We start from the raw sequence: 26,954 nt of genomic DNA on the forward strand, positions 1-26,954 counted from the left end.
CACCTATTACTGAAATGCATGTCGGGTTACACATTACATAGAATAAGTGGTAAGTAAAAGAAAGACATACATTTAACACTTGAACTTACCACATGAAATGCAACGCGGGAGAGTGATGATTTTATCGCCATCCAACAATCCTGTGAATGTACTATGAAGAAAAAGAAACTAAATGCAATGCATTCATCGATATGCATCTTGTCATATTACATCAAAGTGTGAAACTTCCAGACAGAACAAAGGTGTGTGCCCGGACCGAGACTTGAACTCGTGACCTTTGCCTTTCACGGGCAAGTGCTCTATCTACTGAGCTACCAAAGCACGACTCACGATCTCTCCTCACAATTCTGCCAGTACCTCGACTCCTATATCAAAGTGTGCTGGTCAATACCTTCCATCCTGCGCATTAGACAAAGGTGGGAAACACTGCTTGATACGGCCTGCATCGAGCGCAGAGTCACCACCTTCACCCCATCGAACAAAGACCACCCAAAAAGTAGAGTACCTTCAGTGTGGCGAGTCTTGTGTCCAGAACAAGTGAAAATTGTCACCCACTTTTCTTGTTGGCTGACTCGGGTTCAAATATGATAACACGTAAGAAGGAATACCACATTCTCACATTGGCTAAGATGCATTGCTCCCACGTTTTGCAGTCGATACACTGATCGACAAATTGACCAAACGTGACAAATGCAATGCTTATGGTGGATTCACGAGGAATGAAAAGTCACTCATTATTAATTGGTCACCTATCAAGTTCCTCAAGAAATAAATATTTGATTCTGTAGCTAGAGTTTTATAAGACGACCTTCTACATAAATTACACTCTACATGCTACTAAAATATCGGTTTCTGGCATTCCTTAACTTTGCATTACCTCACGATTTCGATGTTGCAGAATACAGCGTGTAAACCTAAAGTAGCAGTTTGTGTGGAGACACCTATTTACCTACAGGCACACTCTAAAAATACTTTTAGCGTTTGTAAGTCGGAATACTGTAGCTACTGTTGACAACGATGTAATATATTTTTGGAATATCTCTATCAGGGCCGGCCGAAGTGGCCGAGCGGTTCTACGCGCTACAGTCTGGAACCGCGCGACAGCTACGGTCGCAGGTTCGTATCCTGCCTCGGGCGTGGATGTGTGTGCTGTCTTTAGGTTAGTTAGGTTTACGTAGTTCTACGTTCTAGGGGACTGATGACCTCAGACGTTAAGTCCCATAGTGCTCAGAGCCATTTGAACCATCTCTATCAGAAACGATAGTCTCTTCTTCCAGTAGCATTATATTGTTTGTAACTACTTCTACAACTCCTCTGAAAAGCTTAACTGGTAGTTAAGTGTTGTTGTTATTATTTGACAACACCATAATATGAAACAGGAGAAGGTAATAAATGGATTATAACAGAAAAACAATGAATTTTAATATTCTATTTTGTCAACATTTTGTTGAAAGCGTCTAATAAGTAATCGAAAATTTTCTGTTCACAGGGGCACACAGTAGTTTCCCAATAAATCGTCTTGCACAGTTGTTCAGTGATTGACAGTAATTATGGTAATAATATTAGCAATAACACTAATCATCACATACCACATCCTTAGATTTTTTGCATACTTCAAACATGATCTTTCCACCTCTGCAGATTTATCTCTCTAGACGTTCAGCGCAACATATGACATCTCCAGTTTAGACGATATTGTGAGATTTTGGCATTGAAATTGAGAAAGTTCGGTATGCCTTCACTTCTCATCCCGTTACTCTTTGTCACTGCCACAGCTGATGGATGAAGTCCAATTTCTGAGACTGCTAGTGAGCACCTTCCCTGTAGTCCCACATAAATATGCTGGCTCCGCCAGAAAAGGCATACAGAACTTTTGCATTGTTTTCTTCCTTACTCTGTTTCTTAACATTCTGCTTCTTGCACCACACATTCTGTCAAATTTTTCGATTGTCTTCCTTGGGATTCCAAACGCGCTGACCATTTTCAAGTGACCTGGAAATGAGACGAGTAATAAAAAAAATTATTATAAATGAAAGCATCTTAAATGCTTCGATATCTTGTTTCTGTATCTGCTTTTCTGGTGGTAACTTTGGGGCGGCTAAGAATACATGGAAAAACGAATACGGAGCATCTTGCTATATCTGTTGTTGCATCTTTCGTAGAAGACTCCTCAGTAAATGTCTAAGTTCTTACTGCAACAAAGACATAAAAAATTGCTGCTGTGGTGTAGTGATGATTGTTCCTAGTCATTGGTTTGGATTCCCTTGGTTCATTACTCGCCGACAACTATAATATTTCTCTGAAGTTGCAAAGCCGGTAGTGGTGGTCCGTTATGCTTCACACGCTCTAGTTAAGAACTGTATTAATAATTAAGCGACGGCAGCGATTGACAAAAAATGCCAAAGAGGTTCGATGTCGAAAGTTTGGCATTAGACTGCGGACTACTTCAGTTCCCTATACATTGTGATTACTGAAGGAGGTACATTCCGTAAAACCGGTTTTGTAGAGTGGAGTAGTTTCTGGTAAGCTGGTCTTGCCTCCGGGAAGAGCCCAGAACTTCTGATCACGACCATAGAGCGCTGCGTCTTTCATTGTCTCTGGAAGCTTCTCATTCAACGATTCAGGTAAAAATGACACCAGAACTGATGTGATAAGCGTTACGGTCCCGAGTACTGCGAATAACCAGTGCTGTCCAGCTGTGTTTCCCTGTGAACAGAAAATCATCAAAGTGTAACTATTTTTGATTAGATGGACATACATAATTAAATGTTTGTATTAGTATGATTACAAGAAACTTCTGCTGGAAAACAGTTACACAATTTGAATGAAAACTGCATTGTCAGTAGTAACAAATCGGTTATAAGAGTAACACCGCTATAACGTTTCCACATGCATCCTATGCAAAGAAATCTGAAAGAAAAGTTTGATTTAAATTGTTTGTCTGTAGATGGTAGTATAAAATGCCTGAAGACCACGAAAATTTTTTTTGGAAAGTGGTGAAATTATGGTAAATGTGTCAGTGAATGAAATTTATGTTGGGCTTCATTTGACCTTTATGGAAGACATAACCCATGGTGTCAATAAAACATAATAACGATGTAGCTAAAAGGGCTTGGGTCTCAATTGCATCAGTCTTTTCAAAATTAAAATACATTGTGAATATTACACCTGTTAGCAATTTAACTGCTCCACAGATAAATTATACGTTATGAAAAGTAATTAATGAGACAGAAAAAGCTGGTTGTATTATATTACCTTTAGTATCGTGCAATAATGAAATAAACAGAAAAACTTGAAACGAAACCACCTTACTCCTAACAGTACACTGTAGACCTGCATTGTTCATCCTATTCACACTACTAGAAAGTTGTTCCTAGTTTGTGAGATTGGAAACATACTGAAGTGTACCTGAAACAACTGGATTGCTAAGCCCGAGAAAGTGATGAAGTTTACTGATTTTGACAATTTTCATCTTATATTTCTGCAACTTTTGAGTATTTGGAATTGATGTTTGAAGGCCCGCTTCTTTTCAATATTCGTTAGCAAAATATTAACCTAGCACCCAATGTTTATGAAAAAGCTGCATTTGCTTTAAACGTCTTGGCTTATAAGGACACAAAATTTTCAGATCAGTTAGTTATCTAATTTGTTTTACCTTACATTAATCATATGCACAATAAATAATTGTAATGGTATGGAATGAACCATTTTATCTTCAGATAAAAAATTAATTTTTGTATATAGCTACATGCTGGTCATTTACTAGTTATTTTTTGATATACCGGTACAGTTGTGAATTAGTAATTCCTACCTTCCAACTTCTACACATTACAGTAACAGAAAGTTTTCTACTGAATAGAAGGAGTTGTCAAGAGGAAAATTTTTCTGTTTGTTTTCATATTTTACTTTGCTGTCGATCCTACATGTCATATCACTGTGTGAACCATCACAAGTTTTGGTCGCAACATTTTACTCTTATTTGTGTGCTAAAGACAACCTTACTGTGGAGTAATAAATGCCATTTTTCGTATGGTATAGGAATAATGTACATCACTGTTGTTTTTAACTGGAGTGGATTGGTACAACAAACTTCTTGAGGGAATGAATATACTATGGAGCAGCAGACAAAACGCCTAACTCCTCAAGAAGATGTATATGAGATGATCGTTGGTGAGCACCACATATTATTCTTATGGTGTCTGAACATACAGCTTTAGTCACACAAATAATTTTTAGCTGGTGGCACATTGTGAATGCAAAAATTGCGTATGAAGGAGAAAGATTTAGTACGGACTAAGTTTCAAAATAACACTCTGGAAGATAGATTACCTCAGTGGGGCAACGTACAATGTAAGTTAAATCAGTATACTCAAAATTCAAATAAAAAGGATTGAAAGATATGGTGATGATTAATTCTTTGAATTACAAAATTTCCATGAGGGTTCGACTTCCTTGTTCTGGCAAATTTGGGAAATGATTGAAAGTTAGCATTTCTTATGTAGTTTTAAGGGAGACTTGGGAAACATTAAAGATGCCAGAACGGTTTCTGTTTTTACTGAAGCGCAAATCTGGTTATGCTGCAAAGAAGGAATTTTCTCTTAAAACTTGTGAGTTTTGCACCTCTTGGGTGCAATCTAAGAAGAAAGTTGAATTAAATACCTAGGCGTAAAGTTACAAAGCTATATAAAATGGAACCAGCTCATAATGTTGGTAGAAGGGAAGGCTAATGGTAGACTCGGCTTTAATTGGAGAATTCCAGCTGATCGATAAAGGAGACCACATACAGAACACTTGAGCGACCAATTCTTGAGTACTGCTTGAGTGCTTCAGATCCCTACCAGGTCGAACCAATTCAGTGTTACCGTTCGGTTCTATCTACATGCGTTTATTACAGAGCTGCTTCGTGAACCCAAATGGGTATGTGTAGAGGAAATACGACGTTCTTTTGGATAAAGACTATTAAGAAAATTTGGAGAAGCATCATTTGCAACTGACTGCAGAATGATTCTATTGCTGCCAATATACGTGTCATGCAACGACTGCGAAGACAGGACAAGAGAAATTATGGCTCACACAGAGGCAATACAGACACTCATTTTTCCATCACTAAGTTTACGAGTGGAATAAGAAAGAAAATGACTGTTACTGGAACAAGGACCCCTCTGCCATGCCCCATGGTGGCTTGCGGAGTATGTATGTAGATGTAGCATATAAGCCAGAGTGCCACTACGAACGACCATAGTGCCATAACTTTCGATGTAGAAATTCCACATGTTGACTTGATTGAAAAAGTTTTCATGTCAACTGTCTCTGACCCGAAACTTGCTGATTGACATCTCTTACCTCGTCCAGCAGAAGCATTTAACAAAGGTAATGCCGACCATAGATCTCACTGATTAACAGAAGTTATACGATGTGAGTAAACCATAATAGTACGTGTAAGGACTCATCAAATATGGCGAAAACGGTTGAAATAAAGAACTATTTTGTTTAAGAAGGGTAGATCATTGCGCTCTGGGTGCGCGACGTCTTTGTTAGTGTCGACTGTATCTGTGCTAGGTTTGTCTCTAGCCCGTTGTTGGAAGACCAGAGGACGCTTGGTCAATAGAGCACTCATAGCAGTGGCGATTGGGATATATTCCGGCGCTCTGCTAGCTGTTGGGGGGGGGGGGGGGGCGGTAGGGCTAAGGTGGTAACCGGCTGGCAATAGTGGCAGTTGAAGGTCCGCAATGACAAGGGGCTTGTGCTGTTTTGTCCGAACGTTGCCAGAAGACGGTGGCCTCGCACCGTTTAGGAATTTAATAGGCAGCTACTCGACAGCTGAGGTGAGCAGTTCTGCTCTGGGGAACCAACGCCTGCCCATATTGCGAACCAGTGTGAGATCCTCTGAAAACAAATATTAATTTTGTGCTTAAGAACTGCATGCCAGTTCCTTTCGCGCCTACTTGATATTTCTCTCGTTACTCCGGTCTGGTGTTGTGAGTCAAAGGTGCTCGTTTTTTTTATGCATCTATGGTACATTTTCGAAAATTGCGGCAAACGTGTATCAGACTGGCTGTCTGGTCACCATACTAATGGGTGGCCTGTAGTCCCTTCAAGACGGTTTCCTTAATTTCACCATGTAAATTTATTGCTGTGATCTTTTATGTCATACTTGATAGTTTGCTTTAAGGTACCTTGTAATTTTATTACTTATTATTTAGTGTCTCGCATTTTAACAAAAATTCTGTTGATTTAAAGTTGTCAGCCTGTGTTCATTTTTCCATTTCATTGAAATACGATTTAGAGCTTAGTGTTCACACAGCTGATTTTATATTTTGGCCAATGGAAGCTTGTGTATTGACTTATACATAAACAGAGTAATGTCTTATTCTGTCTATATGTGTGTGTTGCAGGCTAGATTAGCCATTATTTTATGAATTGTTTGTCATGGACTTCACTGTATGGCTTAATGGATCTGGTGACATTCAGGAAACAGTTTGGCAATATGACTTACAAGGTATACTGTATATTTTACTGAGGCAGCTGGTCAGCTGATTGCATCAAGTCCATATTACTTGTCACTTCGGACCTTCTTGAACAAACAACTTGTTTGATGTTATTTGTCGTGCCCACATTTACCTTTCAGCCCACTGAGCCTTGCCTATTCTGTTACTGTATTTGATCAGCTGTTATTGTTGTTTGCTGCCCTATCATCCCGAGGGTGGGTGTTTGTCTCACTTGAAATTTGTCGGTTATGCAAAGCGTTTTCCTCAAATGTTTATGTGAGGAACACCACCTAGAGGAGACCTATAAAATAAGTTCACCCTGTTAATCCCTTGGCCATTGTGCTGTGAACCTCAATATATAATTACTGATGGATTTCTTGCACTTTAGGTGAATGTCAAGCAAATCTTAAAGTACCTGTACTGATTGTAAATTTGTTTACATAGCCGTTGGCAGTAGAGCTAACCTGTACATATTGTTAACTTACTGGAACGTCTCTAAAGTTCAGTGTGTGTGAAATGTGTAGTCGCCTTTTTTTAAAATTTATTCTGGTTTATAGGTTTTATTGGGCCATAAGTCATTTGGTAAAATTTTCAGGTGCAGTCATCAGTTTCAGCATTTGTGTTCTTAATGTGTAGTTGTTTTTTGTTTTCTCACTGCAGCTGCAGACATTATTATGGTAGGCTTTTATGATTGGGCCGTGAGTAGTTGATGCACTTGATTAGAATAATTTTGAGTTGATATTGCAACGTTATTCTGTTAACTGTACTGTACCTAGCAATTTAAATTATTGTGACCTATCGATTAAACATACTTTTATTGATCCTTTAGCCAATTTTGAAGTTGTAAGTTTGTTTTTGGATTTTATTTAATTTTCAGTCTATGAACAAAACCGCAAGGGGATTTACTACCAAGAACTTAGGTAGTATTTTTATTGGCCTTAGTTTGTAAGTCATTATACTGCTATAGTTCAAAGTTTCACTTTTTTGTGACTTCGCAATCCTTGTCGTTTGTCATTTGCCCTTAAGACATTTTACTTGGTTGTTCCTGCTCTGTGCCTGTCAGCTCTAAAACATTAAAATATTTTTTGTTTACTGTGATCTCGAGATACACAAGCCTGTCTACAACAAACCATAATTAGCAATACATGTACTTATAAGTATTTGAGTGTGTGTGGAGTAAAAATGATTTTATGATAAATGTTATAGTGTAGAAGGAGGTAACCCTTCATCGTGTCTGTCCAACATCTACAGCAGCTATAAACATTTACCAGACTCCTTCGTAACTTTTATGAGATTCTGCTTAAACCACACTTAACCGAAGGACAAGGTGAGTATGATAAGATGTAACACTCCTATTTCATAAATGTTTAGAGATCAAAACGAATTTTGGCAAATGACAGTACGCTTCTTCAATCCTACTAACTACTGCATCGACCAAGAAACTGAAGCAAATACTTAGTTTTTGTTGAAAATGTAGTACACACTTTAATGAAATTTGGAAGTACTTAATAAAACGAATACAGTGACATAAAGTGTTTAATGGTGGCATTACACCTTTTTGCAAAAGTATCTGAGAATTGAACTAATTGTTAGAGGCAAGGCAGCTGGACTACACTAATGTGGTGTAAACGGGGCGAAATAGGGCTACAATGCCTAGCTCTCGCATTATATCAAGCCCTTCAGCTGTTTACTTATTTTAAAAAAGTCTGTAGAACGAAAAACTAGCCAAAATTGCGAATGGCACTTCGTTTTTATTTACTAAATGACTAGTTTTGGCCCTGGACCCATTTCCAAGTCTTCTTATAGGACAGAAGACCAAATTTACATTCATGTACAATACAGTGATTACCATGTTTTTGAAGCACGTGTCAAAAACACAGAATATATAGTTTCAAGACATGTGCCAGATAGTCAAAATGGTATTTCAAAAAGTACAAAACTATATCAAAACTACATACACATTATGAAGCACACATGAACAGTTACAGCACATACAGGTAACTTACAGTGTACTCCTCCTGTTACCGTAAGGAAACCTTGAGAATGCAACGCCCTATCAGGATACAGCAACCATTTATATTTATTACAGTATTTTCCAACCATTAAAAATACAACTAGTAATAGAATAGTACAAGTGAATAATAAAACTAATACTTTTTAAAATTTTTACCAAAAACAAATGCTTAAAATCACTGAACAGTAAAATACAACAGCGCCATACATGGCCCATATGACGAAGTTGTATGTCACATTGTCATGTAAAAATCATTGAAAGTGAACCACAATGTTGGTATTGGAAGAAAACAAAATAATAGGACATTAAAAAAATCTTCATCACTTCCAGTCCTTTACAACCATAAATAAAAACTTTACCACAACAAACGTTAAAAAATATATAACAATAAAACATTTCTTCCCCTGACATGTCCCAATTAAAAACAAATATTAAATCACAAAGTTATCTTTCACAAAGCACCAAAATTTGATTATAATAATGGCAAATAGTCGTTTCTGGTCGAATTTTAGTATGTATGTTTTACTACTACTGATAATATATTATTTACATCCTTCCTGTTCTTCTTCATCTTCATGCTCCTCCCCCCTCCATTTACCATCCCTCCATCCTTCCCCACCTATCTCTTCTTCCCCCATCCCTCTACAATCCCACAGCCTCCCTATACAAGCAGGCATGTGTTTATTCTACTTGTGTGTCTTCCCCAAGGATGGCTGGTATATTCATATATTTTGTGAAGTTTGTTAGTGAAGCTTTTATGCTTGTAAAATGTTGAAACTCAATAAGATTTTTATTGTCCTATTGCTCTGTTTTCTTTTAATAATAATGTTGTGGTTTAAATTTAATGCTTTTATGTACAAATGTGGCATATAACTTTGTCATATGGGTCATATGTGGAGCTACTGTGATTTACTGTTCAGTAATTTTAAGTATTTGTTTTTTTTGTTAAAGATTTCAAAAAGTATTACTTTTCTTGTGGACTTGTACTATTATTGTATTAATTGTAATATTTTTGATGGTTGGAGAATGTTCTAATAAATACAAAAGGTTTCCTATACCCTGGTATGGCGGCCCCTCCCTGAGGTTTCGTTATGAAGCAGGAGGAGGAGACTGCCAGTTACCTGTATGCACTGTGATTGTTCATTTGCATTTATTAAGGTGTATATAGTTTTGACATGGTTTTGTATTCTTACATATACAGTTTTGACTGTCTGACATGTAAGTTTTGAAACGATATGTTCTATATTTTTGAAATGTGCTTAAATGGTAATGACTGTGTACACAGTATAAATTTGGTTTTCTGTCCTGTAGGATGATTTGAAAATGGGTCCCAGCCTAAAACTAATCATTCAGTAAAGAAAACAAATGTGAAATCTTGAACTTTGGCTGTGCTTTCGTTGTACTGATTAACAGAACTGGCTTACTTTCATTTACTCTAGCATGGTGAAAATTTGTAAAAAAGTCTTCATGTAAACATAGGTATATACACATTTTTTAAATAACTTTCCTAAGCCCCACTGGACATGCTAGAGGTTGCCTTATAGTTCGGCTTACAGCAATTGGAGCTGACCCTCTATATATACCACACACAAAGTAGGACAAAGAGGAAAGCTGTTTTATTTTAGTGGTGTAGAACTTGTTTCTTACTGCATATAATGATGGAGCCTTGCCCATTAGGTGGTCTTTTCATGACAATAGCGTATTGGAGGTTGTTGATATATATACTAAAATTGAATGGAATGCAATTATAGTTTGAGGTTAGTTCATAAATTAAACAATTCCAGCTTATGAACACATTGTGTTCTTTACTAAATAGTTATTTATAACTTTAATGACCAATTTAATAGGGATATTATTGTACAGGTTTGCGTCATCTATTCTGCATAAAATGGACACAATCTGTGAGGTTGTCTCTCATATTTCAGTGACTAGTATGTATTGTTATATACAGATTTTATATTGTTTCATATAGGATACAACTTTTTAAAAACACATTGACTTTGAGAAACAGTTTGTTTACAGGGCTACTCATATAGTTTATGATCGGTGATTCTTCTTAGTGGACTTTACGTTGGCATCTTAATATGGGGGCGTTAGGGCTATGTAGGTGATGTGGTTCTGTTTATGTCTTGTCAACATGAAATGTGTTTTCGTTAACTTCCTTTGATTTTGTTGTGGAATTGTTTTGTTGGATCTTCATTCAGCTGCACTATGTTACTTTTTGTGTTAAAATTTTAAGAGTTTTTTCTCCATATTCGTTTTCTTTCATGATAACTATTATTTTGTTTGGTTGTTGCTTTTAAATTGTTTTGTATGTGCCTATAGTTTCCTCATATCTCTTCAGTTCCTTCTCTATGAGTTTATTTAGTTTGTGACCTGTGGCTGATATTTGATTGTTATTCAGATTTTCAGTGTCTTTGGCACTGTCTGCTTCCATGGCTGTTTTAATGTCTTGCCTGATAGGTTCTTCTTTGCAGTACATTTCAGACATTCGTTTTACAGGTTGTATCTTACTCATTGAATACTATGATTGTGTTATTTACTGCTCTATTGTCGAATATGTGAGTGTTTTAACATTGTCTTCGTTTTTTCTTGTTCCTATATTCCTTATATATCAGACTTTCCAGCTTCAATAGCATGTGCACCACCAGTCATTAGGTACTTAGGTTCCATATGTTATTGCCTGTACATCTGAGTATTTGCAAATGTATGGCCAAAAGCTGCCTGTTTACGGAGTCTTTCCCCTTGTGTAACTGTTTTTTTCTGTATTTAGCAACATTATTTATGATACTCATTTCACAAACCTTGCACAATAGCTTCTGTATCCTACACAATCTGTGCCACGTATGCCACTCATGAGAACACAAAAATGTGGTATGCAAAATGTTGGTATACAGGACAAAGAAAATTCCTTTGCACGAAGAGAGAAGTAAATTAGCTAATGACTTTCTCAGCTCAGTGCTAGACAAAGTGCAGAAACATATAGCAAAACAGAAATAAACGCACGGCTCTCTGAAAGAAAACTGTAATACAGTCAATATGTGGCCAGTATTTCTTTTGTAGGAACATTTTGCAAATGTTAAGTAAAAGCGGATTTCTCCTCAAAAAATAAAGTACAACAGAAATCAATTCACGCCTTAAACAATAAAACAGATAATTTCGCAGATTTAGGAATGTACAAAATGACATTTAGAACTAGTTCAAGCTTCTACATATCACGGACTAGCAGTAATTTTCATACTAGACACAGTGTATGCATCAATTGTTGCACATATAACCATATCATAAATTCAGAAACAGTGACATATATTAAAACACTGTACACCCTTTTACACAGAAGAAGCTAAGAAGATATTAATCATGTCCAGAAGTCATGCTCGATTTTTGTACACCACAAAATAGTGAAGAGAAAAAAGTGTCATTGATAATCTAGATATATTGTAATTTTAACAACTTATATGTCATCTGTTTAATAATGTAGGAGACACTCTCATATAAATCTTATTTAGTCAACTTACTTATTTATCCCAATGAATATGACATTTCTTTCATTGTTTATATAAAACATTAAATGAATTTTATGTAGGTAAATGTTTCTGTGCACATATTTCACATTGTACACACAAATTGCTGTGTATATATGTTATACAATGTCCTTTTCATTTCAAAATTTACCAAGTGTCACGCGAATTGCATTTCACATTTAAAATGCCCGTACTTTAGAGCATGAGTGAGGATGCCTGTTATTATAATTTATGTTATTGGCGGCATGTGAGATGAGAGGACGATCTGTCATCTGTCAACCTTGTACAAGCCATATTTCTGGATGAGGGAAACAGTACCATGGTTTAAATCCACAAGCATAAAAATATTGTCTACCATTTTGCTTCATGGAAGAGTGCTACTTTATTTGAGTTGGGCCCCAGTCACTGAATTTTTATTGTATAAATCACAAATGTGAAATTCGGAAATACCAGGTGGTCGAATTTTTAGCTGCAGCTTCTATCCTGGTCCTCTGGTATGCGTCCAACGTTTGTGTGTATGTGCTGTTGTTGCCTCAGTGGATGACTGAGGACTCACTGAGTGAGTTTAAGTGTTGAATGTGGCTGTTTATAAATATGAATGAGAAACTGGTATCAACGTAATCGACTCCCCTTTCTGTCATCAATAATCGACTCAGATTGTGTAGTGTTTGTTCTTTCTGACACGTCCGAAAGAACAGACGCCACGCAGAATCCGCAGCTATTATATGTTATACGTAAATTGAAGGTAGTGAGGGGAAGAAATTCAATTTACGTATAATGTATAACAGCTGCAGATTCTGCATGCCACATTGGCATATAAAAATCAATAAATGTAAACCACATTATTATTATAAGACGCATTCATATAACTCGATTGGCCTAGCTGGGCAATGGATCCACCTTCAATGCGGATGCATAAATACGTTCGACGTCCTGTGGGAATCTCAGAGGACGAACATGGAGAAAATGGACAGGAATTGCAGCCAGGTGGTACTCGATAGGAAAATGGATCGGCGGTGAGGCGTACTGGTATAGTCCGTGCACTTGCAATGACGCAGTGGTAGCGCAGCTGCCAAGTAAGCAGGAGAACCCGAGTTCGAATCGCCCTAGGGTACACATTTTTACTCGTCGCCGCTGATTCAGCATAATAGCCCCATGCAGCTGACAGCAGTGATCTGCTCCGTTTCCTTTCCTGTTCTTTCTTGCCCTCTCCACCTTCAGTTTACCTAAAGTCGACTTAGACTTGTCCTATGTAGTGACAGGTTGATGACTAGTCAGATTTTTTTTTGGGTAGTTGACAAACCATCCTTACTTTAAGTTAGTCAACCAGTATAAAAAAAAAATGTATTATGACTGAGGGATTATCTTGCGTGAGCTTGCAGGGTCGAGAAATGTGTGTAACATCTGGTTTCGACTGAAGTTGCATGAGAGCTGCTCATACATTCAAAAAATTTCCGCTCCCCCCCCCCCCCCCCCCATTTAACTACCACTGTAACTTATGCTCAATGGAGATATGGAGATAACAGAATTAATACAAGGACCCTGTAGATGAGTAGTAAAATGGGTTGCAGAGACACTATATTTAATAAAGTTTCTAATCAATGTCTACGCTCAATAGTCACGATAAATGGGAAGGAAATGAAACATATTGTCTAACTACTAAACGATAAACAAATTAAATATCAGAAAGAGATTTATTTTATACAAAAGAAGATGATAAATATGCGATTCACTGAACAGTGCTTTAACAGAACAAGGGCACAATATAATGGTGTTGAGAAAAAGTAGTCGGCAGGTTATTCAAAAGGGCACTTAATCTGAAATACTGAATATGGTAATCTGTTAACAGTGGGCCAATCAACAGAGATAATGATATACCACAACTGCACGATAGAATACCGTTCGGGAACGAGAACTCTGTGAAAAATCCACAAGCAAAAGCGTGAGTAATGCAGCCCCAAAACGAGAGCTGCTCAGGGCGTCAGAGAAAAGTTACAGGTTCATGTTACGCCAAATACTTTACCACCAAGATCTCAGGCGGTGAGTAGAGAGCAAACAGGAGTCAGATGGTGCACCCACTGACCTCTGTATTGTTGGGCTCTCTGATGCTGGGAGATCGCGGATCAAACCCGATGAGATAAATTCCAGAAAGAATCTAAACTTCTGCTCAAGTGACCGAGACAGTCTTCCTCCTCAGATCGTGCAAGAGTATCTCCAAGGAGAGACACTATCAGTACACTTATTCTCCCTGGCGGTCCAGAGGAAACTCCCTCATCTCGTGCACAGAGCATTGACTCCGACTGCTAGTGCTTTGCGACCCCACCATGGTCGAATGTTTCCAGTCGCAGGAGCCCACGGGAAAATGTGCTATCATAGGTGTCTAGTACACTCCACAAAATCCGACCAAGCTGGCTAGCAACGTTTTTGTATCAATCGGGTGGTCATCACTGCCAATTTTCAGTTGGGCTCTCTCATATCACATAGAATCTTCTTGAGTTGTCCAATCAGCTCCCTGCATTTTGAGGGATGTGCGAAAGCAGCCGTGAAAACCGCCGCCAATAACGAACAAAATATCGCCCGGACGCTAGGCACGTTGTGTCGGGGATCCTGTGGCTTCAGGCCTCAGATTTCGAAAACCCCGAGGACCTACTGACTCCTGGCGTCAGCCAAGCGAAGCCCAGAAGGAAAACATCAATGAAACGTTTAATACTGCCTCGAAAGAGAGTCGTACTCGCTGTGGCTTCATGCCTAATACACTGGCCAAGAGCCGTAGCAGGTCGGCCACCCTGAGGAGACGGAACACGCAATTCTCTACTCCCTGTCGGACTCACAGAAAAGCTTGCCCAGCCTGACTTCACATTCTTCTGCCTCACTCGACGTTGCTGACTCTCTCAGAGCTCCAGCTCGCCCACGCAAGAAGGACAGAACAGTAAGCAATGTCCCAACACCAGCTGATATCAGAGTCCTCGTTTCCAGTCTAATTTACAGCAATGAGGATTCTTTGCCTGCCCCCACTGACACAAATTAACAAGAAAACAGGAGGCTTGTAACCTCTCAACTTCTTAACACAAAACTAAATGTATCTGACACACCTCTAAAAACGAGCAGCGTGGCGCTGTGGTTAAGACACTGCCGTTGCATTCGGGATGAAGGCAGTTTTGATACCAATCACTGTTTGCCCATCCAAGTTTAGGCATTCCGTTGCTTCCTCAAATCGCTTTGACGAATGCCGGAATGCTTTCTTAGAGAAAGAAATAGCCTGTTCCTTGCCCTATTCTTCCCCAACGTGAACCTGGATACCTGTCGGTGGGACTCTAAATCCAAATCTTCTCTTCTTGTTTTTAAATACTTAGGCCTTTAGTAATAATAATAATAATAATGAGCGTATGGTATTGGTGGCCGGGAGACCCCTCGCGGGGAGGTTCGGCCGCCGCTCCACAAGTTCTTTAACGCCACTACGGCGACTTGCGAGTGAATGAGGATGAAATGATGATGAAAGACACACACAACACCCAGTCGTCTCGAGGCAGAGAAAATCCCTGACCCCGCCGGGAATCGAAACCGGGACCCCGTGCGCGGGAAGTGATAACGCTACCGCAAGACCACGAGCCTTTTCTTTTCTTTTTTTTTAAAAAATCTCATTTTGTTCGTTGCATCTGCTCGGGGCGGACGTCGTAAGACATGTGTTTAAATTCGTTGTTGATCAATTAACTCAGTTTTTTTTACTACAGAGGGCAGCTAACCATCTGACCGAACACGCTCAGCTACCGTGCCGGCAGCCTTTGCCGTCTCATTGCCTTTCTCGCCAGCAGTTTTAGCTATCACAGCGTGGTATTTAACCCATAGAAAAAACTCTTCTCCCATATATATTCTTCCTCCTTATATAACTATCTTTTCTCAACCAAGTGTTTCCATGGCTCAATCTGGTTAAATGGAAAAGAATGAAAAGAGAAAGCTTATGTTTCTAATGCACAAGGGAATTGTGTATACAACCTAATCTCCTTCTCCCCCCTGTCTCTGCCCACGTCCTCCTCCTCCCATTCTCCTTGTCTGCCTTCTCCTCCTTCCGCCTCTCTCTCTTCATCGTCTCCTCCTTCACCTTATCATCAATTTTCTCCTCATCCCATTATGAGAATCAGTTTTTATTCGAGTCTGCTGTTTGTAAAGAATAATTATTTGCATGCACAATAAAGGACAAAGGAACATCGATACGGCTTTGCTGTAGTAGAATATGTAACTGCACAATCAGAATTTTGTACCTTATTCTTTATAAATAAACGGATACATACCAGGTATGAAAGGTACGGATTTGCACACATAACGCAAGACAGAACTATATATTCAATGGCGATACATGTTTGGCGTAGACATGTCGGATGGATTTCCATGCCCTGTAAGTTCGTAAGTAACAACGACGAAGTGGAGAAGAGTTGTAGCGACAGTGACCCAGCAGTTATCAGCCATTGTTCAGCAGATACTGAAAAATAAGAAAAAAATCTGTAACATATCAGATACTGAGCAGTATTTGGCAGCTGGATGTATATGTTACAAAATATCATACTGTGTTGTATTTGTTCGTTTATCTTTATCGCATTAAAGATTGCATGCTGTCTTTTATTTTGGACCAGAAGAAATACACACATACCGGGTCGCTATAATTAAAGTGTAGCACTCTCGAAGGTCCGGTGTGGACTGTAATTATCGCACAGCAGCGAAGTTTGATAGATACACTAATGCGCTCGAACATCGGGCCTCTCCTCATATTTCAGTTGGCGATACACTCTCAATGAAGCACTATAATTTATCCGTTCACACAAAACAGTTTCACTAATAGCGCACTGTCTCTCCTCTTGATAGCCTACTGCTCACTTATTTTGTGGCTTATCAAATGGCAGTGTGGATAGCATACTGTCATCCAATGTACGGCGCACGATTTGCACCTGGTGGCCAAAATTGGAACTATTTATTCCCAGCGCAAATCGGTTCCGCATAAACGTATTCACATTTCTATCAAAGTTTCGTTGCCATAAGATAATACAAGCCATACTGGCCTTAAACGTGAGCAACTACAGCGAAATGTAACCACCCTGTATATTTTTATTGTAATATAGGTGTAACAGTTCTTGCTGGTTCCAAGTGAGTCCAAGTGTCATCCTGTTATGCGATGGACAGAGGCAGCAGCTGCAGCTGTAAGACAGACGGAGAAGTACTTGGTGCCAGAGTTGGAGACCAGTGATTCGGCATTCCGGGAAGGCTACACTATGGGGTAAAAGGGAGAGCTTAGTAGTACTGAAGGTAGTTACCTAAGTCGGAGACTGACATCTTCATGGCAGGCTGGGCTTACCGGGAAGAGGTAGGGAAATTGGTCTATGGAAAAACATTCGGGTAACTTCGACCGTTGATAGCTGCTGCTTGTGAATGTGCATGCTGTTGTATCCAGCAAGAATTAAGTAGTGAATTATCCATGACTGTTGCGAAAGGTCTGAGCATACATCTCATTCATATCGATGAGAAACTCTTCATTATGATCAGTGTATTGAAAACGGAAATAGTTATGACGAATAAACTAAGTACAATGGACAAAAGGTATTCACTGCCAAGATATATCCCTCTGATACCTACTCTTTGTTTATTTTGTGTTTCTCTTGGACCTAATCTCTGTTTACTTAATGCATCGTTTTTAACATTTTTTGAAGCTTTTATATACAGGGTGAGTCACTAACTATTGCCACCAAGATAGCTGGGAAAGTATGATACGAGCTGAAAAGTCTGTGGGACAAAAGTTGCATGGGATAACGGGGGCCATAATATGACGTTGGTTTTTTGTTACTAGACGGGGTCACTTCGGAGAAATCATGATCAACTTTGTTTTTTTAAATGGGATGCTATAGCTTGGTACTTATTTTCTGACAGCGGCTATAAGGACGAATCCAATGATGTGTAACAGAAAGGTCCTTGAACGTCAACGAATTTCACTAAGGTGGCTTGAACATCCATTTACAGAAGGTGTTCGAAGTGATGACCATTGGTATCAATGCAGTGCTACAATCTTCTTATCGTTGATTGAGTGATATTCCTTATCACATCGGCACTTATCGAAGCACATGCTCTTACAATTCTCTCTCCCATATCTTCAAGTGTAGTTGGAACGTCATTGTAAACGATGTCTTTTACGTATTCCCACAAGAAAAAATCCAGAGGCGTCAAGTCTGGCGAACGAGCCAGCCACGACACATCTCCTCCGTGTCGAATCCAACGATCTGCGAATTGTCTCTGTAACTCATTTCTAGCCATCATCAGAAAATATGCCGGACACCCATCGTGTTGATACCACATTCTGTTCCTTGTTCTTAAAGGTATTTCTTCCAATAACAGACCTAATGTTTCTTGCAGGAATGTGGTGTACTCCCTACCATTCCTTCGATGAAACAGGGGCCTATAATTCTGTCCTCCTCAATCCCACACCATACATTCACCGACGACGGCTTTTGGTGTGCAACTTGCATCAGTCAAGATGGATTTTCAATTGCCCAATTATGCATGTCATGCATATTAAGATTTTCATGGTTCGTGAATGTAGCCTCGTCAGTAAATAAAATCAAATTAATAAATGTGTCATCCCTCTGAATCTGAAATTGAACCCATCGGCAGAATTCAATGGGACGCATACAATCCGTACCAGTTAATTTTTGCTGGCGACTGGTATGGTAAGGATGATATTTATGGCGATGCAGAACACGAACAACACTACTCTGGCTCATGCCAGATTCCATTGCGATTTGACGACTACTAACACAAGGATCTCGAACCACAGTAGCAAGAGTACCAATTTCCGTTTCCTCGTTAGTAACTTTCCTTTGCCGGATATGTTTCCGATGCGTTAAAGATTCAGTTGTTCTCAATTTATCATACACGTTTTGTACACTCCTGGAAATTGAAATAAGAACACCGTGAATTCATTGTCCCAGGAAGGGGAAACTTTATTGACACATTCCTGGGGTCAGATACATCACATGATCACACTGACAGAACCACAGGCACATAGACACAGGCAACAGAGCATGCACAATGTCGGCACTAGTACAGTGTATATCCACCTTTCGCAGCAATGCAGGCTGCTATTCTCCCATGGAGACGATCGTAGAGATGCTGGATGTAGTCCTGTGGAACGGCTTGCCATGCCATTTCCACCTGGCGCCTCAGTTGGACCAGCGTTCGTGCTGGACGTGCAGACCGCGTGAGACGACGCTTCATCCAGTCCCAAACATGCTCAATGGCGGACAGATCCGGAGATCTTGCTGGCCAGGGTAGTTGACTTACACCTTCTAGAGCACGTTGGGTGGCACGGGATACATGCGGACGTGCATTGTCCTGTTGGAACAGTAAGTTCCCTTGCCGGTCTAGGAATGGTAGAACGATGGGTTCGATGACGGTTTGGATGTACCGTGCACTATTCAGTGTCCCCTCGACGATCACCAGTGGTGTACGGCCAGTGTAGGAGATCGCTCCCCACACCATGATGCCGGGTGTTGGCCCTATGTGCTTCGGTCGTATGCAGTCCTGATTGTGGCGCTCACCTGCACGGCGCCAAACACGCATACGACCATCATTGGCACCAAGGCAGAAGCGACTCTCATCGCTGAAGACGACACGTCTCCATTCGTCCCTCCATTCACGCCTGTCGCGACACCACTGGAGGCGGGCTGCACGATGTTGGGGCGTGAGCGGAAGACGGCCTAACGGTGTGCGGGACCGTAGCCCAGCTTCATGGAGACGGTTGCGAATGGTCCTCGCCGATACCCCAGGAGCAACAGTGTCCCTAATTTGCTGGGAAGTGGCGGTGCGGTCCCCTACGGCACTGCGTAGGATCCTACGGTCTTGGCGTGCATCCGTGCGTCGCTGCGGTCCGGTCCCAGGTCGACGGGCACGTGCACCTTCCGCCGACCACTGGCGACAACATCGATGTACTGTGGAGACCTCACGCCCCACGTGTTGAGCAATTCGGCGGTACGTCCACCCGGCCTCCCGCATGCCCACTATACGCCCTCGCTCAAAGTCCGTCAACTGCACATACGGTTCACGTCCACGCTGTCGCGGCATGCTACCAGTGTTAAAGACTGCGATGGAGCTCCGTATGCCCCGGCAAACTGGCTGACACTGACGGCGGCGGTGCACAAATGCTGCGCAGCTAGCGCCGTTCGACGGCCAACACCGCGGTTCCTGGTGTGTCCGCTGTGCCGTGCGTGTGATCATTGCTTGCACAGCCCTCTCGCAGTGTCCGGAGCAAGTATGGTGGGTCTGACACACCGGTGTCAATGTGTTCTTTTTTCCATTTCCAGGAGTGTATGTACGACGTGTAGGGTGAAAACGTTGAGGATATCTTTCTGCGTATAGGTCTCTAGTTCTCATTGAATTTTGTTGACATTCTCCGTAAATGAGAAGCATATCGACTTGTTCTTCCAAAGAACACATCATTCACATTCGCTTGATTCGACGATATTAGTCTTACCGTTCGTATTAGTCTTGTATTGCGAAACCGCCGAATGGTGTTTACATGTCAATGGCACGTTAGATGGATACGCCGTATTCGGTGAATATTTGCTATTTGCACTCAGAGCATGTGCTTCGATAAATGCCGAAGTGTTATGGAATTCCACTCAATAAATGATAAGAAGATTGCAGCACTGCATTGATACCAATTGTCATCACTTCGAACATCTTCTGTAAATGACCGTTCATGCCACCTTTTTGGCCTTCGTTGATCTTCAAAGACCTTACTGTTACACATCATTGGATTCGTCTCGGTATCAATTATCAGAAAAGAAGGGCTAACCTATAGCATCCCATTTAAGAAAATAAAGTTGACCTTCATATCTCTGACGCGACCCCCACAAAAAACCGTCATATTATGGCCCCATTGTCCCATGCGACATTTGTCCCACAAATTTTTCAGCTAGTATCATACTTTCGGAGTAGGTAGTGACTCACCCTGATTATATGTACAGCCACGTCAGAAATCGTGGCAACATTTTCACCCCGCTACTGCCAATGTTGGGCTACAGCAACAACAAATTATCATACGAGCGACAGGTGCTATACACAGCAGTGGAAATTAATACCACTGAACATTGTCCGTAGAAGTACACGATGTCGACAGCGATCACGAAATTTGTTGTGATTTGACCGGTAGCGCTAGATACGGTCCGAAGGACACTATAACGTCGCTGTGGAAGCAGCTCACAGTCGACGTGTCCGTCGCACTCACGATCGAGTAATGGCCTGTTTACTAGATCCGGAGCACGCCCGTCAGCGGAGGTCGCAGCACAGTGGAACTCTTTTTGCGAGTACGGTGACTGATGCGAACAAGGAATTCAGTTTTCGCAAATATATCCTGAAATTTTACTGCCAATATGATTTCGCTCATTCCACAGTATCCGAAATCGGTGGATGGTTTCACAACGAGATTTGTCTGTGTGATAATTAAATGCTAGGTTTTAGTACGATTTTGTAGCAAACGTATGTTGAAATAACGCGATGACGAAGTTTGTGGTAGGATTATGAATGGAACCCAAGGAAAAGTGGACTTCGAGCATACAGACGGAGAGGTCATTAAGTTAGCTATCAGTTATGCAGGTTTACGACTTAGGACAGTAAGAATTTTAAATATTCCACTTGAAGTAACACGGAAAAATTTGGAAACCAATCTGCAAATAATCTTTGAAAAATTGGTCGGAAACAAGTACTTCATTGTAGACAACGGATAAAGAGTGCCACAACTGATTTACTAAAATCATATCCCGTCATATATATTCATTCAGAGAGTTAAAGCCTTAGTAATGTAAGCCATTTACTTACTTACGCCAACTGCGAATCCACTGACCACCAAAATCAGCATTCGTATTAATCCTGACGCGAACAAGGAAACTTAGGAAACAGCCCAACACATGCACTGCGGTGTTCATTCGAAGGGCGTTAAGAATAATCAAAATACTACGCTATACCGTTGTTTACGTGCTTACCATCTCCAGGGCAGGATGAACCCATAAATATAGAATGGATAAATACTGATCTAATCCACGTCCGAAAATGTGCGTAGGATTGAGCTGTATTGAATCACAGTACTCCAAACATCGCAGTTTCAATAATGTCGAATTTTACAGAAATCTCAATATGACTCACGAACGGAACCCTGTAAGAACATAAAGACCCACGCAATAACTGGGCAAAAATCTGGGAAAATATCCAGAACCCGACGCCAGAAACTAGAATAAGTGCATAATTGTATGAAATTGTAAACTAAACGATCCCTGCGGGAGAAATCTGCATAAAAGGAAGACCCACTCTGTATTGCATTCAATACATACCTTCTTCCGCCGAAACCAAAGCGAAATTTGCAGCTGGACGAGGAAGAAGCTTGCAGTACTAAACATGACAACCACAGCAACGATAGACATGGCGCACATAACTAACATGCACCGTCAGCTATTACATTTGGCTACTCGGTCAATATGTTCACTACGCGACCTCCACAAAATCTCCTTCCCTACAGGACCATTAATGTCTCTCACTGTTTAACATCAACGTATGAGGCAACGCAACAGAAAATTGTTCCATAACTTTTTAACCACTGTTATTGCTATGGAGTAAATATGTCACCTGCCCACAACTAACAAAACTCAGCGGTACGATAAGCTCTTGATGCTCTGAAATTCAGAAGTGACACTATATTTGCCCATAAGAATTATTGCGACTACTTTCGTATTTGTAATAAACTTGAGTAACATGCTGCTTAAATGAAACACGGCTTAAGACGCCCACAGATGGCGCAAAATTGCCGTTTCCTTTTTTATTATTAAATTTAAATTTTTATTTCACTAGCTTTGAAATTTCATCGTCAGTTTGACAGATTAGACAGTGCTCTTGAAGTGCACTCCGTCTTCAGGCCACGAGTGGCCAACCGGGACCATCCGACCGCCGTGTCATCCTCAAGGGAGGATGCGGATAGGAGGGGCATGGAGTCAGCACACCACTCTCCTGGTCGTTATGATGGTATTCTTGTCTGAAGCCGCTACTATTCGGTCGAGTAGCTCCTCAATTGGCATCACGAGACTGAGTGCACCCCGAAAAATGGCAACAGCGCATGGCAGCTGGATGGTCACCCATCCAAGTGCCGACCACGTCCAACAGCGCATAACTTCGGTGATCTCACGGGAACCGGAGTATCCACTGCGGCAAGGCTGTTGCCCCGGTCTTGAAGTGATGCGACGACAAATGGAATTTCGTAGGTGGACCCCTTTTGTTTGTTTTTAACTCTGTGTTGAAAGGTCAAAAGGGAGCCACTCAGCCAGGCGTCCAGTCACTGAGACGGAGGAGCAACGAAGCATTCTTGGGTAAGGCAGAAACTATATTCTACTTCTATACGTAGAAACACAAAGTTATTTTACTAAAAAGTAAACTACTCCGTCTGAACAGGCCTCGGAAAGCCCGACGGTACTGACCGGCCGCCGTGTCATCCTCAGCCCACAGTCGTCACTGGATGTGAATATGGAGAGGCATGTGGCCAGCACACCACTCTCCCTTCCGTATGTCAGTTTACGAGACCGGATCCACTACTTCACAAACAAGTAGCTTCCCAGTTTGCCTCACAAGCATTGAGTGCACCCCACTTGCCAACAGCTATCGGCAGACCGGATGGTCACCCGTCCAAGTACTAGCCTAGCCCGACAGCACTTAACTTCAGTGATCTGACGGGAAGCGGAGTTACCACTGCGTCAAGGCTGTTGCTAAAGTTATTTTACACAGATGGATTTAATTTACAAGCACTGAAAAGACTTTACCGTTTTCAGTTGTTGTACGTTATCATCCCAACTAATCACGAGGAGAAATTTTTTAATTCAGATATTGCTTATTTATGAAGAATGTCATGCTTCAGTTTATTTTTGCCTTGCTGTACTTTAACAACACCTGTTCCGTTCGGAAGACAGAAGACAGCCTTCTACGTAGGAAACGTCCTTGTTTACCTAGCACGAAGCTTATTTAGTACCCAGACTGCAATTTATTGCGATGGAGAAATATCTTCTCACTCATTGACTCACTGGTATAGCAACAAAGCTGGCCGAAGTAGTGAACTAAAGAAGTGTTCGGCATGCGCTAGAAGGGGAGGTCAGGAGGTCATAAAGAAAAAAAAAAAAAAAAGAAAACGGTCAATGTGCCTGTTTGCCACTCGTTGAAACAGAGTTCGGATCCCCCATCTCGCCCCGATGCGGTAGGTGCCAAAGGCTTTTCTGTAGTAGCTTGTTTCGTCTTCAGTATAACTCTGGTGCGTATTATTTGTACTCTTTAAGAGAACCATTGCAGTACGAGCTAGCGAAAACTGTATCACAAAACTCACTAAATTTTAAACAAAATTCATCCAAGTTATGCCACTGGAGTGAAATAATATTACTATTTTGAGGATTAAATGGTTTTGGACTAATCACACAAATGTAGCCAAATTGTATCCATTATGAACTTCGTATTTCAAATGTAGGTGAGAGTAACTAATCGTATAAATATGTAATTCCTTCGCATGAAAGAAACGGATGACGATATACTTTTTCTTTTCCCAAATTACAGACTCAAATATACGTGCCAAGCTCATCGGAAATCTTTTTGCCCCTTTATTCGAGAACAGTAAATTTTTTTATCACTCTCAGCTTTGTACACAGTCAGATCCAAAGTAACTTGCCGATGAGAAAGTTTTGCCTGTATGCTGTAAGGGCTGGCTGGCTGAAGGTGGTGTTGATTGGTGGGCCTGTAGCCGCGCGGGATTAGCCGAGCTGTCTTAGGCGCTGCAGTCATGGACTGTGCGGCAGGTCCCGGTGGAGGTTCGAGTCCTCCCTCGGGTATGGGTGTGTGTTTGTCCTTAGGATAATTTAGGTTAAGTAGTGTGTAACATTAGGGACTGATGACCTTAGCAGTTAAGTCCCATAAGATTTCACACACATTTGAACATTTTTGGTGGGCCTGTGAGCCCCAGTGATAGACGAGTGGTTAAGGAGACTGTTACAACAATTACAACAAAGGAAAAGGAATTCAGCAATAAGTCACAAACCCAATCTGTGTTCTTATGGCAGCTTTAGATTTCAGCTACTGAGTAACTATCTTAAGTGAAAAAAACGAGAAATGTACAAGAATCAGTACTTAAAAGTTGTAGGTTAAAATCACATTGTACAATAACGAAAAAGTAAAAAAATATATACACGGAAGTATTTTCAGGCTAAATAAGCACAGCATCTTAACATCACGAAATCATGCGCTCCTACTCTTAGGGCACAGCTTAAGATCCATAAGTGAAGTGTATACCTGTAAGACCAATAGTTGACGGAAGAGGTGGTGCTATCAGTAAGGTTTCCAGGAAGTGTCTCAACTTTTTCAAGAAATGTTTTCACTACAATAGACAGTATTCAGTCAAAAATAGTTGTAATTTCGCCAATAATATACGTGACATACCAGAATTAGCAGACATAAAATTTGTCTACTTTGACATAGTAAACTTGTAATATACTAGTTAACGGCACGATTGAAATCGTTGGGAAGAACCTAAACGAACATAACAAGCTCCCTAAATATGTTACTGATGAGTTTCTCGATTTGTTGTCAGTAATTCTGCAGTGTAATTATTCTGAATTTATTGATGAAATATACCTCATATAACGATGGACTCAGCATGGGAAGCTCCATTTACGATCTGCTTGTCGATATGTTTGTCACTACCTTGAAAGCTGTGTAAATTATTTAGATCTAATCATACACATCAGTGATCACATTCACACTTTCAAGATTTATGGGCAACCTACCACCACATATAGTGTAATACCTGCCATTCTCACTACCCAGAGATCCATGAACATGCTGCCTTTCATTCAATGATGTATCGCTTAATATCTATCCCCATGAATGAAGACAACTTCCACATTGAATAAAATGCAATCAGACAAATATCATGGAACAATGGTTGCCCTCCTACCTTGGTGGACTCCATAATGCACAAAAAGCAGAAACAACAGGTGTGCTCCCTTCTTTAGCCTGTTGAGGATGGGCCCAACAACATGGCGAATGGACTGCTCAGGATTGGCATCACGTTCTCTTCACCGATGAGTGTCGCATATGCCTTCAACCAGACGTGTTTGGAGGCAATTTGGTCAGGCTAAACGCCTTAGACACACAGTCCAGCAACTGCAGCAAGGCATTATGTGGGGTCCATGTACGCGGCTGGTGGTCATGGAAGGCGCCATAACGGCTGTACGATACGTGAATGCCATCCTCCGACCGATAGTGCAACCATATCGGCAGCATATTGGCGAGGGATTCGGCTTCATGGACGACAATTCGAGCCCCATCGTGCACATTTTGTGAATGACTTCCTTCAGGATAACGACATCGCTCGACTAGAGTGGCCAGCAAGTTCCCCAGACATGAATCCTATCGACCATGCCTGGGCTAGACTGAAAAGGGCTGTTTGTGGACGACATGACCCATCAACCACTTTGAGGGATCTACGCCGAATCGCAGTTGAGGAGTGGGACAATCTGGACCAACAGTGTCTTGATGACCTTGTGGAAAGTATGCCATGACGTATAGAGGCGTGCATCAATGCAAGAGGACGTACTACTGGGTATTAGAGGTACCGGTGTGTACAGCAATCTGCCCACCACCCTTGAAGGTCTCGCTGTATGATGGTACAACAGGCAATGTGTGGTTCTCATAAGCAATGAATAGGGCGAAAATGATGTTTATGTTGCTCTCTATTCCAATTTTCTGTACAGGTTCCGGAGCCCTCGGAACTGAGGTGATGCAAAATTTTTCTTGGTGTGGTGTATATACTTAAAATATACAAATGTTGTGAAATTAAGTGTACACTCTTTGACATAAAACTTGACCGGCGGC

The 26,954-nt window shown here is 40.8% G+C and overlaps 1 protein-coding gene across 1 annotated transcript in view; it reads right to left on the reverse strand.

The window, feature by feature from the left end:
- Positions 1-1,464: 1,464 nt before the first annotated feature.
- Positions 1,465-26,954, reverse strand: part of LOC124789780 (solute carrier family 22 member 7-like) — a 131,938-nt gene continuing 106,448 nt past the window's right edge. Inside the window, exons 8-9 of the mRNA XM_047257245.1 lie at positions 16,316-16,503; positions 1,465-2,706 (exon numbers count right to left, since the gene is read on the reverse strand). Coding sequence (XP_047113201.1) covers positions 2,455-2,706; positions 16,316-16,503 — 440 coding nt within the window. The 3' untranslated portion in view covers positions 1,465-2,454. The remainder of the gene's footprint in view (positions 2,707-16,315; positions 16,504-26,954) is intronic.

The sequence above is a fragment of the Schistocerca piceifrons genome, chromosome 3 (assembly GCF_021461385.2).
Source record: "Schistocerca piceifrons isolate TAMUIC-IGC-003096 chromosome 3, iqSchPice1.1, whole genome shotgun sequence".
In the NCBI taxonomy this organism is placed as follows: Eukaryota; Metazoa; Arthropoda; class Insecta; order Orthoptera; family Acrididae; genus Schistocerca; species Schistocerca piceifrons.